General features: G+C 44.0%; 1 protein-coding gene across 1 annotated transcript; it reads left to right on the forward strand.

Annotated features, from left to right (window-relative positions):
- The first annotated feature begins 649 nt into the window (after window positions 1-649).
- Window positions 650-13,162, forward strand: ATP1B4 (ATPase, Na+/K+ transporting, beta 4 polypeptide). The gene is made up of 6 exons (XM_008588730.1): window positions 650-739; window positions 5,309-5,564; window positions 9,578-9,706; window positions 9,969-10,073; window positions 12,262-12,458; window positions 12,980-13,162. The coding sequence occupies exons 1-6, from the start codon at window positions 677-679 to the stop codon at window positions 13,160-13,162; spliced, it is 933 nt and encodes a 310-aa protein (XP_008586952.1). The 5' UTR covers window positions 650-676.
- The last annotated feature ends 341 nt before the right edge of the window (window positions 13,163-13,503 follow it).

Here is a 13,503-nt window from a genome sequence, read left to right on the forward strand (position 1 = left end):
TTCTTTATGTCCAGGGACCTGTTTGGGGCAGGAAAGGGTAAAGCAGGAGCCTGGCCTCTAAAATCAGAAAGCATAAAGCATAATCCACATTTTAAGGAGTTCATGGATTGACACAAATAAGGAATATTGTAGGTGGCTCAGAGTGTGTGTGTGTTGGGGGGTGGGAGCAAAAGGAATATTTCCTTACACACTAGATCCTTTTGCATGAGATCAGCCTTATGGAAAAAGAAAGTTATTCTTGGTCATCTCCCCTCACCCCCAACTCCCACCCATGCCCCACCCCATGCACACACTGATATCCAGCTCTCAATTGAGAAGAATATGACTTAAGATTTCCATTGGGCCCATCATATCTCAGGCGCTGGAGAAGGGCAAGGGGTGGAAAGACACATGAAGGGGGGGGGAATGAGTCGCTCATCCTCGTGACCCAGAATATCTCCCCCTCCCTGTAATGATGAGCTTGCTTTTCCATAAGGGCTTTCCCTTGATTCAGGGAAGGGGCCAACCAATGAGAGAGGGGCATGTCAGATTATTTTGGGGAAGGGCTCATGCCAGGAGTGTTCACTTTTGCCAGGCGCCAAGTGTCCCCAGCAACCAGTGTCTTTTGTACCAGCAGAAGCTCCAGAACTCTCACCCATTTTTCTGCATCTGCCGCTTCTTTGCCCACTGAACAGTCATGAGAAGGCAACTCCGGTCCAGAAGGGCTCTGGCCTTTCCTTATGGTTATCGCTACAGACTTGTGAGTCCCAGGGAGCAGAATATTTTGCTGCCCTTTTTTTGATGGGGTGGGTTGGGGGCTTTATAGACCTTGGCTTATGGCTGCTTCTCCTTGTGATGAGCAAAAACAGTGAAATTTAGGGAAGCCCAGGGTTTTAAGAAGGACACCAGGGCATGCTAAATTGCTGGATTGAAGGAAGAAGGCCCTCTTCCTGTGAAACAAAGATAAGGGAAGAGAAAGATACCAGACACTAAGGAACCCCCTCATGTTTTTTCCTGGGGGTCTAGAATTTGAACAGGCCTTTTGGAGTCTGGGAATAGAAGTTTCATTCTGATAGCAAAGAATTTAGCCAAGAGAGAAGGGAAGGAGAAGAGGAAATGAAAGACACTGTCTACCCAGCTGTCTCAGTCTCTTTGGGTGGAAGCTTCTTAGAGCCCAGCTGCTCTTTTTCTATTTTTTTTTTTTATGACTCATCAAGTCATCAAGTCACATTTATTGAGAATCTATTAAGTGCCCAGCATATGCTAGATGTTTTGAGAATCATAAAGGTATATAAGACCTGGTTCCAATCCTCAGATGTATAAGTCTACTTGGAGAATGGGGCATCAATATCAAGATGTGCCAGGCACTTTACATATATCATTTTATTCAACAATCACATCTGTCTATTTAGGCATAACTTTTCAGAGTCAATGTTCTTTCTGCTATACTTGCTGTCTCCATAGGGAGACAAAATTAAAACACATGATAAGTCCTGTTTAATATGGCAGATTGACCCCATGTGAAGAAGTTATAATATTAAAAAAAGGATCCTAAAAGCTTCCAGAGAGGGAAAAAAGTCATATACAAGGATCAGGAATTGAAATAGCATTTGGCCTTTCCACAGCAACAGCAGAAGATAAAATCAATGCCTTCAAAAGTCTGCCAGGAAATTATTTGCAGCCTATAATTCTAAATCCAGTGAAACTATTAATAAAATGTAAAGACAAAAAATTTATTCATCATGTATTTTTTCTGAGGAAGCTTCTAGAATGTTTCTCAAGCAGCCAGCTGCTCTTTTTCTAAAGCAGAAATTCCAAGCTATAGATAAAATCATAAAATCCTCTATAGGAGCTGGGAAGAATCCTAGACATCATCTCTCCAGAACCCTTCATTATGTAAAGGAATTTTCTGGGGTTCAGGGCACAGGAATGACTTGCAAGTTAGTGGAGGAGCCAAAGTGAGACTGCAAGTCTCCTTACCTCTAATCTTATGCTCTTTCCATTGTATTTGCAGTATGCAATGCTCTAACCCCCTGATCCGCCAACTGCCATTACCACCCTGCCTGCCACCCCACCCTACCACACACAGCACACACACACACACACACACACACACACACACACACACCCTTTTGGTGCCATCATTTATCTCCAGGGTGCATTACAAATTTATTTGATCTGAAAGTTTTTTGCATTTACTTTGCTATAAATCAATAATATGTGACATACACAGTACTTTGGCGGAGGGGAGGAGGGATTCTGAACTCTTCCCTATAGAGGATTGTGATCTGAGCCCCAGGAAGAAACAATGCCTAATCCGTTTTTCTTTGGGTATGGCCACTTATAACTAGGGAGTTAAGTGAAGACTGTCAACAGGCAGCAGAAGAAAATGTGAATTCTTCTAACTCCGTATCAACTTACGGAGGTCTTCCCTTAGCTTTCCAGCCACAATTTGTAGAATCTTTCTTTTGTCATTCCCAAAGTCCCTTTCAGCTCTCAGAGCAGCCACGATCTGTGAGGCGTATATAACTGTTTCTTACTTGACTTCTTTTCTATGCAATGTTGCTAAACTGTATAATTTCAATTATTTGTCAGATGATTTGGATTTTAAATGTGTCAGGGAATCTTGCTCTTTATAATGCTTCATCAAATTAAAAAATAAATTATTGAATGGAATCACATGCTAATTTCTCTTAAAATTAACCAACCATTCAAATGTTTACAGGGTGTTACTCAATGCAGGGCACAAATTTATCTGTTGGGTCATACTGTTTGTTTATATATTTGTTTATATGTTTATATATTTAGATTGCTCAAAATGGAGACACCCTCTGTCCTTCAGACTCTTCCCTTTTAGGGAAACATGACAGCCCCAGCACACACCCACTACCATATCCCAGCACTATCACACACACTATCACATGAGAATAGTGCCACTTTAGGAAACTGAAGTTTAGGAAACAGAACCTTGGGGATAAGCACTCGTATCACCAAAGGATTCCCTACTGGATTTTGTTAAATAGTTGCACAAAAGTGAATTTTACACAGTATTTAATTAATGAGAAATATTTTGGGAAGGCCTCTTTTGCACAATGTAACATTCTCCTATACCTGGAAGCAGGAGAGAGGAAAAATATTTGAGGTACTTGAAATAAGGCTCAGGAGGTATGAGCACTGTGGGGGGAAATTTGTTCTGAGAAGATTAACTCTTCCCAAGAGGGTAAAGCTTTAATGAGAGCCATCTTTAATGGGATTATCATGAGGGCTCATATCTACAAATAAGATCAAGCTGAGGCCAAGGCCAGCTGCCTCCTCCGTGGAGCAGAGGTGTTGCACAGGCAACAAGGAGAGAAAAGTAAGTTGTTCATAAAATGTAAAGGAAATATAAATTCCTCCGTGATGAAATGTTACACTTCAAATTCTGAGATTCTCAGGTGCAGTAGATTCTCTGGGGCTGTGATGACCACCACTCCAGTGCACATGACTGCAGAGGTTAGGGTGGTAAGTTCAGTGACAGCATTCCCCCAGAATCCTGCATCAGGAATTTTAAGTCAGGCAGCTATCATTGATATTTGGTCAGTACCCTTTGTGTACTGTGGGCTTCACACTGTGATAAGCCATTAAGGGGTTCTCCCCCTGGGTGCTCAAAATGTAGTTTGGGAGGTCAAAAGTGTACATAGGTTCATACACAACTGAAAGAGCTTTAAGAATATGTATTAATCCATTCAAAATTGAGTGACAGACAAGGTTTATTTTCCTAGGTCTTATAGTGTGAGTGTGTGTCAGAGTCAGAAATCTTTGATTATAAGCGCCTATAATCTCTTGGGAACACAAAACTAAGACAGTGTTGTGCTTTACAAATCTTCTAAGCCACCTCTAGACATTCGTGCTCAATGTGATAGAGGAGAAACATCATTTTCCAAGGTATCGAGAGACATAGGTTCCGAGACTGTCGACTCTGTCTTGAACTTGCTGCATGGCTTTGGCTAGATCCTATCCCCCTCTGGCCCTCAGATGAACCTGCAAATCTTGAAGGTCCCTGTCAGTTCTGATATGGTATGTGATATAGAGCTGTACATTTGAACAAATTAAAGAGCAATGAGAGAGTGCTTATTAATCAAGAGCTACATAATGCTGGGCAGACTGAATGCCGAGAGTAGAGCCTTGTCATTCTGTATCACTTTTACTGATTCTGAACGATCCAATTTGCTGAATCCCGCACCAAAGGGAGCATTTTTAGCTGAATGCCCTCTAAGTGGCCTTTGAGGAATCAGGAAGGGAGGGGGCAGCATGGAGCCCCTGGCTTCTAGCATTTGACACATCCAACCCCAACAGGTGCACAGGCCCTGCCACTCTTCAAACTTGGACAGCAGAGAGAAGGGAGGGCGGACTCATTTTCTGCTGCTGCAGTGAGCCTTGGCAACCCCCCAAAGAGCAGATACAACTCTCCAGCCTGTGGCTGGGAGGCATTTGAAACACTCCTTGGTGAAGTCTATGTTTTTCTTTCTTTCTTTTTTTTTTTTTTCGGTTTAATTTTCTTAGAACCACTCAAAGAAGATTACAGTTTTAAATCTCAAGTAATGGCTGCAATCAGTCACTCAACAAATATGTGCTGAACACTTACTATGTGCCCAGCTTTTTGCCTAGGATATAGGGGGAGACTAAGGAAGTATCGGTTTGGATCCCAGTTCTTAGGTGATCTATCCAACCAGCTTAAGGCAGGAAGAGTTTCCAGCTAGGGCAATAGTCATAAAAGCAGCAAATAACTCCCCGTTTCTTGTTTCTATTGGGAAGGCAGTCTAAGTTCTGAGGAGGGATACAGCAGTTAACCTCTCCTCCTGATGTCTGTCCCAGGCTATTTTTAGACACAACTTGGGATGGTGAGGTTAAGCAGCTGAAAGTGTACAGAGTGTTAGGATGAAATTGGCTTGGACTGGGAATTTGCCATCATGGACACAAATGTCTACTCCATCCTCCAGTGTGAGCTCAGTTCTGTCCTGACAGGCCAAAGTTAAGCAGGAGGCCAAGGGTCAAAGACAGAGTAGTGACATGAGCAGTCTAGGGGAAGAGCCCAAATGCTTGAAGCTGAAAATAAAACTTGCACCTCTATGAAAAGAATACTGAGTCAAAAGGGGTCATAGAAAGGATATTCCCTTCAAAAGAATAGAGAGAAAGAAGACCTGTCTCTTGTAACAATGGGTGTGTTTGTGCAGACATGGAAATTTAAAACATCTCCAAATATTGAGTCATTTTCATTTATTTTTGGCTGATGGGTTGTGCTGTTGAAAATTTTTTTCAAAAAAGAGATTGTGTTTTGTCACTGTTCCAGGATGATCAGGATGAAGTAAACCAGAACTATTTAGCAGATGAAGAGGAGGAAGCAGAAGAAGAGGCTCAGGTGATGGTGGTGCCCAATCTGGAGAAGGAGGAAGAGGAGGAAGAGGAAGAAGAGGAGAAAAAGGAGGAGGAAGAGGGGCAGGGTCAGCCAACAGGCAATGCCTGGTGGAGGAAATTGCAGATCATGAACGAATACCTGTGGGATCCGGAGAGAAGGATGTCTCTGGCCCGAACAGGTCAGAGTTGGAGTAAGTCCCAATCATCCCAATGCCCCAGTCTGGTGTCCTTTGCTTTTGGTGTGGTGTCCAGGGCTCCTTTACCATACGCTGGATGGGCTTGTCTGCAAACTTCTCTTAGCATTTCATGTAAAGGGACCAATGCCTAGAGAAATGCCTGGACTGTGGACAGATCCCATCAGAACAAATTCCAAGTGGATGAACAAACTTGAATGTGTAACTGAAATTCATTGCTCAATATTGGTTGCAATGCAGAGAGATACAGTGAGTTGAAAAAGCACAGTTTTTTTTTTTTTTTTTAAAGTCCCAGCCCTGTTACTTTCTATCCATGTGACCCTAGGCTCATCATTTACCCTCTCTGAGCCTCAGTTTTCTCACCTGCCAAATGAGGAAAACAATCCCTGCCTCTCTCACAGGATTAGTGTGAGGCTACAATGAGAAGTTAAAATTGTAAAGTTGAAAGTACTATGCAGAAGACCATTTCTGGGATGTGAGACCCAAGTCCCTGCTAATCTGCCCAAGTGTTTATAGAGCCTTATTACTTCACCTAGTGATGTCAGAGAAGATCAGCAGGCCTGACCCTGGCCCCGGTTTGGGGGTGCTTTACATTCCCATGGTAGACACAGAGGAATTAGGTTTAAGGGGATCATTACTAGAGATTAAGGCTGACCCTCCATGTTGCTTGATCAATGGCAGAATTGTATTTCTTACCACTTTCTTTTTGTACCACATGCTGCCACCATTTTTACTTCACAACTTCCCCAGCACTCTCCTCCCAGGATCTACCCACCTCTTAAACTATTAATGCCAAACCTTCTCCTTAAGACACAGCCTGTGGTAAAATTCACATTTGCCACACTCTACACAGCCCAGAAAAATAGCAGCTGCTGGTTTGAAACTCAGTTAATCCACAGGAGAAAACAATTAGAGGACACCATGGATGAAATAAGAGTCCACTAGTGCCAAGGGTCTATGCTGCTGGAGTTGATAGTGATGCCTCTAAAGACCCCTTTGGCTGAGAATGCTCTTCCTCTTAGTTAATGTTGCTAATTCAGCTCATCCAGAGCAAAAGAGCCAGCTCTGATTCCTGGAATTAGGAATGGCAGGTGTGGGGCTCTGAACAACACCCATCTCCCTTTACCCCTCCTCAGTTCCCAGCCCCACCCCTGACTATCCTTCGAACTCTTGACTGGAACAAATGTACCATTTAAGGGACATTCTGACATTCTGGAAGTGGCAGACAAATGCTGGACACTCACTAGGACTCCAAAAGGTGCACAGCTGTTTCTCCCTTGCCTAAAGAGGATTGGAAAAACAGGCCTTGTGAAATGCAAGTGTGATTTTAGGAGGGGGAGCCATGCGTTAACCCCTAAACAGCCAGCCCATTGGAACTTCACCAGATGAGCTCATTCAAACTGCTCCTGTGGATGACAATACATAGGCCAATAAGTGGGGATGAGGGAGGGAGATTCAAGTGCCCAGAGAAGATATGGCAGTGGGGACACTGTGTGGTAGGCCATAGCTGGAACTTTGGGTAGAGGGTCTAAGGAGCACCCAGGCATTCAGCCTTCTTCTGTTGGGCTACTCCTGCCCAAAGGGAAAATGGTCATGTTAATGTCTAGGCCATAAAGCACATGCCTTGCTGCCCTCTTTCCTGAGAGCTGAGTGCCCCATCTGAGCACTTACTAACTCTGTCCCAACCTGGACATCAACATGCCCAACATTATTTACCCAGCCTGTTAGTATACTCTGGGCTTTTCCTTTGATAGCTGGACAACCCTTATTCTTAGGAACTATATGTTATTTTATTGGATACTGACAAGAACCATATGAGGTAGTAATATTATTATCCCCATTTTACAGATGCAGAAACTGAGGCTTAGAGAGGGTAAGTAACTTGTCTAAAGTCACACAGTTACTAAGTGGCAGTGCTGGGATTCAAGCCCAGGTTGGATGAATACAAGAGTTTATTCTCTTGCCAGAACACTATCTTCATGAACTCTAACAATGAACAAGTCCCTGAGAGGCAGGGCCTCCGGACCTGATGGGGTGTTTTGATGGGAGGAGTGAAGAGTTGGGAGCATGGGTACTTAGTAGTCTATCCAAGCCTGGGTGTGGCATTCAGGAGAGACTCCTAGATTACAGAGAGGAGAGGCCCAAGTAAAACTTGGTCGTCCTGAGCAAAAAGGGTTGAAGGAATCAATGGATTCAGATGGGGACTATGCTTGGTTTTGCCTGGGGTTGGCTGAGATAGTTTGTCTATCATGGATTTCAGGGTACCTACTCCTGGGTGAGGCTGAGAGGACTCATTGCTAGTGCAATTCTCCCATCTATAGCTTCCTGGCCACATATCTGGGGAAAGAAGGAAGATATCTCCAAGGGAATGTACCCGAGTTCCATTGTTTTGCCTTCATCCATGAGACTGAGTCTTTTGGTACCCCAGGATGACTCCAGCTGTTGAACCCTTTCCAGAATGGGGATGAAGGTAGAGAAATGGAGGAGGACGCACAGGGCACATCCCTTAGGATAGCCAGTGGGCAATAGCCAACTATCACAGGCACACAGGTGCTGTTGTTTCTTCTCCAGGGACTTCAATTGAATCAATGTGTTTATGTTCAGGTTCTGCTTTAGTTCATCTTATGAAACATAAAGAGTCAATTCCATTTCCAGTTGGATTACTACAGGTTTTTCTTCCTTCCCCCACTTTTTTTTGGGGGGGGTTAATTTTATTTGGTTTCATGGTTCAATTAAAAACTTAATATTTGGATTCAGTTTTGGGCACAGCAAAGTTATGTGGTTTGTTCCAGTTTCTGGTTCATGATTCAATTCAAATCTGTAGTTCCAACATCATATTACTGCTGTGAGTGGAGCCAAATATTATTGCCTGAGAGAGCCCCAAGGAGGGCTTGAAAAGAGATTCTCAGCAGCAATCTCACGCTCATTCTCCCTGGTCTGTGCTGCCTAATACTGGGGCAAACCTAGCCCTAATACAGCCCACAAAGGGGGAATTCACACAACTAAGTATCTGGTTATATAGCAATAATAACATTAGTAATAACAATGATGGTGATGATGGCCATTTATAGAGCACTTAGTACATGCCAGGCTCTGTGCTATGCTGTTTATATGCGTTATTCAATGCTAAGAAGTACTATTATTGTCTTTATTTTACAGATAAGGAAAATGAGGCCCATAAAGGTGAACTGCATGTCCAAGATTAAACAGCTAGGAAGTGGGGTAGTAGGGGCAGGATGTAAGGAAAGGCTGAATTTCAGATATTGTTAGGGATATAGATAAGGATATGAGGTAAGTGCTAAACTTATTCCCATTTTACCTGTGAGGAATCAGGGATGCAGAGATTCTGTAACTTGCCCAAGTTTACAGGCAGCAAGTGTCAGTGACTAAGTACCATTTCCTCCTTCTCCCTTCCCCACCTTGTGTTAGTGTTCTTTTTGAAAAGCAGAGCCACTTAAACATTTGCTAAAGATGAATAAGATTTGAAATAAGTAGGATAAAACCTCACTTTGCCTTGATTAGAGGCAGGTCTGGTGGAAATTAATCAAAAGTTTGAATTATAGACTTTGTGAAAAGAAATGCTGTTTTCATCACTTGCAAATACATACAATCACTGGAACCAAGCTGCTAGGACTCTTCGGGGCACCTGCTTTAATGAATAGCGAAGAATGATTTGTACTTAGGACATCAACGGTTGCCCAGAGGACTCTCAAGCAATTTGCCCTCTGCAGTACTTAAAACTCCACTCCCCTGTAATATTGTTCATGGCCATCATTTGCTCAGCAAGCCCTTCCAACGGAGATGCTGTAAAGGTAAACCACAATCACACCCCTGACACAATTCTCACAGATTTCAAATTGGTAAAATCTGAATGAGCAAGGACATACTGAATCTGGGAAATTTTTTAAAAAGCCATCTCATGCTTGGGTTGGTTCTGGTTCAGGAGTTCAAGTGGGGAGGCAGGGTCTGTTCGCAAGCACTGACCACTCTCATCTTTGATTGCTCTGCAGGCCTGATCTTAGTCATTTACTTCTTCTTCTATGCCTCCCTGGCTGCTGTGATCACTCTCTGCATGTACACGCTATTTCTGACCATCAGTCCTTACATGCCGACCTTCACTGAGCAGATGAAGCCTCCTGGTGAGTGTGCCCAAATGCCCTGTGTTGTCAGAACTTGCTGGACAGAAATCTGCTTGCACAGCATGTTCAGCCTCAATTAACTTTGGCTCTTCCCGGTAATGACTTAGAGATTCAATTATTAAGAGTAAAAGTAAAATGGTACTTGGCAAATTGTGGTCCTTTTCATTTTGATTGCCTGGGGGGAAATGGTTTCGTGGGAATCGATACAAAAAAATTATCCCAAGAATGGGTTAATATATCCAAGACCTGTTTTTATTGCCAGGAGTTATGATCAGACCCTTCGCCCATAGCCTTAACTTCAACTTCAACGTTTCTGAACCTGACACTTGGCAGCATTATGTGATCAGCCTAAATGGCTTTCTCCAGGGTAAGTATGTTCTTCTGAATGGTGGAAAGCTCTTTTGAAAGGTGATGGGTGGGAATTCAAAATTCAAAATTCAAAATTCACCTGGCCCAGAAATCCCAGTCTTACTAATTCCAACCCATCGTGGTCTTTCCTTACCTTCCATCCCCCTCAACACCTGTAGATACAATCAACACTTCTCCAGTGTGTGATTGTGTGTTGCCCTGAAAGCATACACACCAACCTTCCAGCAAGATGATAAGTTCTTTGAGGCAGAGAACTTGTTTTCTCTTCTTGAACACCCTTACAGCACCTAGTTAAGTCCTGAGCACATCCAAGTGGCTCAATAATGATAATTTATAAAAGATAACTCTGAAGGGAGATAGTGGTGAGAAAAGGAGAGTGTTCTCCAGAGCTGGAAAGATTACTGCCTCCTATACTTTCTCAAGGTAGGAGAATTCATTTCTCGGAGATGGGCTGTCTTGAAGAGGGATAGAGAAAGTGTCTTTACTTAAAAGCATTCCAGAAAGGGGGGAGATAGTGGTGAGAAAAGGAGAGTGTTCTCCAGAGCTGGAAAGATTACTGCCTCCTATACTTTCTCAAGGTAGGAGAATTCATTTCTCAGAGATGGGCTGTCTTGAAGAGGGATAGAGAAAGTGTCTTTACTTAAAAGCATTCCAGAAAGGAGTTAGAGGAAGAATCTCTGGGTGGCAGTCACTCCAATGTTTTGATCCCAAATGCTTTCAAGATATCTATCTCTATAGCATCATCAGCTAAATTTTCAGGGACAAATGAATGGCTTTGTGAGAGGCCCTTCCATGTGGTAACAGCTGAGGTAGCAGCTTTGTTAAGGTTAAACACAGAACACGCAGGTACTGTATTTATCCAGCTATCAAAGAGGAGCCCCAGTGGGGTTTGCATCTCTGCACCTAATCTTTGCAGAGGGGAGGGCAGTCAGACTGGTTTGGTTGTCTTGGCCTGGCTGAAGTGGGGGGGGGTTGTTCTTAAAAAAATTAAAAGATGAAAACAAAGCCTTGAATTGAATCTTGAATTAAATGTGGCTTTGTGAAAGGAAAAATGAAAGCATAGCCATGGTTGAAATGGATTTTAAATTCCCAGTAGCTTCTTAATAATATCAAACCCAGGTCACAACCTGTCTAGATAGGATCCAGCAGTACATTTTAAGTTTCACTTCTGGTGAATTATAGGTGCACAATCTCTTCTGAAAAACAGAGCTACTTCAAACATGATTACATGGAGTCTAGTAGGACTAATGGGGCTCTATCATTTAGAACCAAATTGGAAATAATGGAGTAATTCCCCAAGCCCAGTTTTATGGCATCTGGTAGCCCAGAGTCAGCTTACAGATGGCCCCTTTCAGCTCTTTCCCTGATGTGTGTACCTTGGACATGTGTTGCATTCCACCCAGTGCAAAGGAACATTAACCCTGAGTGCCTCAGGTCTCAGTAGACAGGATTTCACCCCCTCAGCCTCTCGGTGGAAACCCTGTGGTTATCGCTGGTTTGTGTCTCTCAACCTCGGCTGCTACTTGGAAGCGCTAACTGCCCTCTGTAAAGGATGAAGACTGATTTGTTCCCTCCTTCTCCTCTTCCTCTTCTTCCGCTTTCCTTCTGTCCCACAGCACATACTTCTCACTGTCTTACATCAGGTGCCTCTTATTCATGGGCCTCAAGGGGAGATGTCTCCTAAGCTGAACTTCAGGAGATTTAACCCAGGAAATTAGCCTCCTTACATACGCCATGCCCTGACATGATTCAGTCCCTCTTCCAATGTCTACCAACCATGTGCCTATTCCTCTCCCAGAAGTAGAAGGGGCAGCCCTCCAAGTTTACCATTTAGCACATCTGGAAAGAGATAATGGAAAATAGAAGAAAGTTTTAACATGACCAATGTATGACCCAGAGATGGATATCCAGAAGTTCTAAGGAAATGAGAAGCGGGGGGTGGACATTCAAAGTGGGCTGAGGTGACTAGCCAGGAAGGCTTCCTAGAAGGATGTTGTCCATGAAGGCCCTGGGGCACCTGATGCCAGGTCACAGGGCTTAGGGTAGACTGAGTCAGCTTTCGGAGGAATACAGAGGAGTACAAGAAAGCTGGAGAAAGGAAGGGAGGGAGCGAGGACTACGGAAAACAAGGCCTTCCCGCGCGGCACCTGTCTAACATGAACCTTTGCCACCCACACATGCTTCAGGTTATAATGACAGTCTTCAAGAAGAAATGAATGTAGATTGTCCACCGGGTCAGTACTTCATCCAAGATGGCGATGAGGATGAGGACAAGAAGGCCTGCCAGTTCAAGCGCTCCTCCCTGAAGAACTGCTCTGGTCTGGAGGACCCTACTTTTGGATACTCTACCGGACAGCCCTGCATCCTTCTCAAGATGAACCGGGTATATTGGCTCTTGTATCTTGTGGTGATGAGTGGATAAGCTGGGTACAAGGGCTCTGGCCACTGTCTTTCTCTTGGGTTCTGTCTTCACACATTGCAGGCTTGGCCATTTTTACCGACTGCATCAGAGACACAAACAACCAGACAAACCTATCAATTTATTTTTCTTCCTGGCCACTTTCTGTTGCCATTCTGCTCCCCCACCCTTTGATGGCTCTGTCAGGAATAGGCTCCTGAGCTGTCTGGAACACATGGGGGTGCGATGGGGGACAGTTCTTATATCATTAAATATGCATTTTTCTTCTCTCCTGCCATGCCTTAGGTGTGACAGAGCCTTACCTGGCGTACCCCCCTGGAGGAATACAAGAAAGCTGGAGAAAGGAAGGGAGGGAGCGAGGACTACGGAAAACAAGGCCTTCCCGCGCGGCACCTGTCTAACATGACCCTTTGCCACCCACACACGCTTCAGGTTATAATGACAGTCTTCAAGAGGAAATGAATGTAGATTGTCCACCGGGTCAGTACTTCATCCAAGACGGCGATGAGGATGAGGACAAGAAGGCCTGCCAGTTCAAGCGCTCCTCCCTGAAGAACTGCTCTGGTCTGGAGGACCCTACTTTTGGATACTCTACCGGACAGCCCTGCATCCTTCTCAAGATGAACCGGGTATATTGGCTCTTGTATCTTGTGGTGATGAGTGGATAAGCTGGGTACAAGGGCTCTGGCCACTCTCTTTCTCTTGGGCTCTGTCTTCACACATTGCAGGCTTGGCCATTTTTACCGACTGCATCAGAGACACAAACAACCAGACAAACCTATCAATTTATTTTTCTTCCCGGCCACTTTCTGTTGCCATTCTGCTCCCCCACCCTTTGATGGCTCTGTCAGGAATAGGCTCNCTTGGCCTGGCTGAAGTGGGGGGGGGGGGTTGTTAGTAGAATATGCACTGAATTAGGAGAACAATTTCTTATCGTGTGCCAGGAAGTGTTATCTAAATGCATAAATTTTGTCATTTAACTTTAACCCTGCATAGTAGAGTCTATCAT

Source organism: Galeopterus variegatus, unplaced genomic scaffold (genome assembly GCF_000696425.1).
Source record: "Galeopterus variegatus unplaced genomic scaffold, G_variegatus-3.0.2 Scaffold4996, whole genome shotgun sequence".
Taxonomy (NCBI): domain Eukaryota; kingdom Metazoa; phylum Chordata; class Mammalia; order Dermoptera; family Cynocephalidae; genus Galeopterus; species Galeopterus variegatus.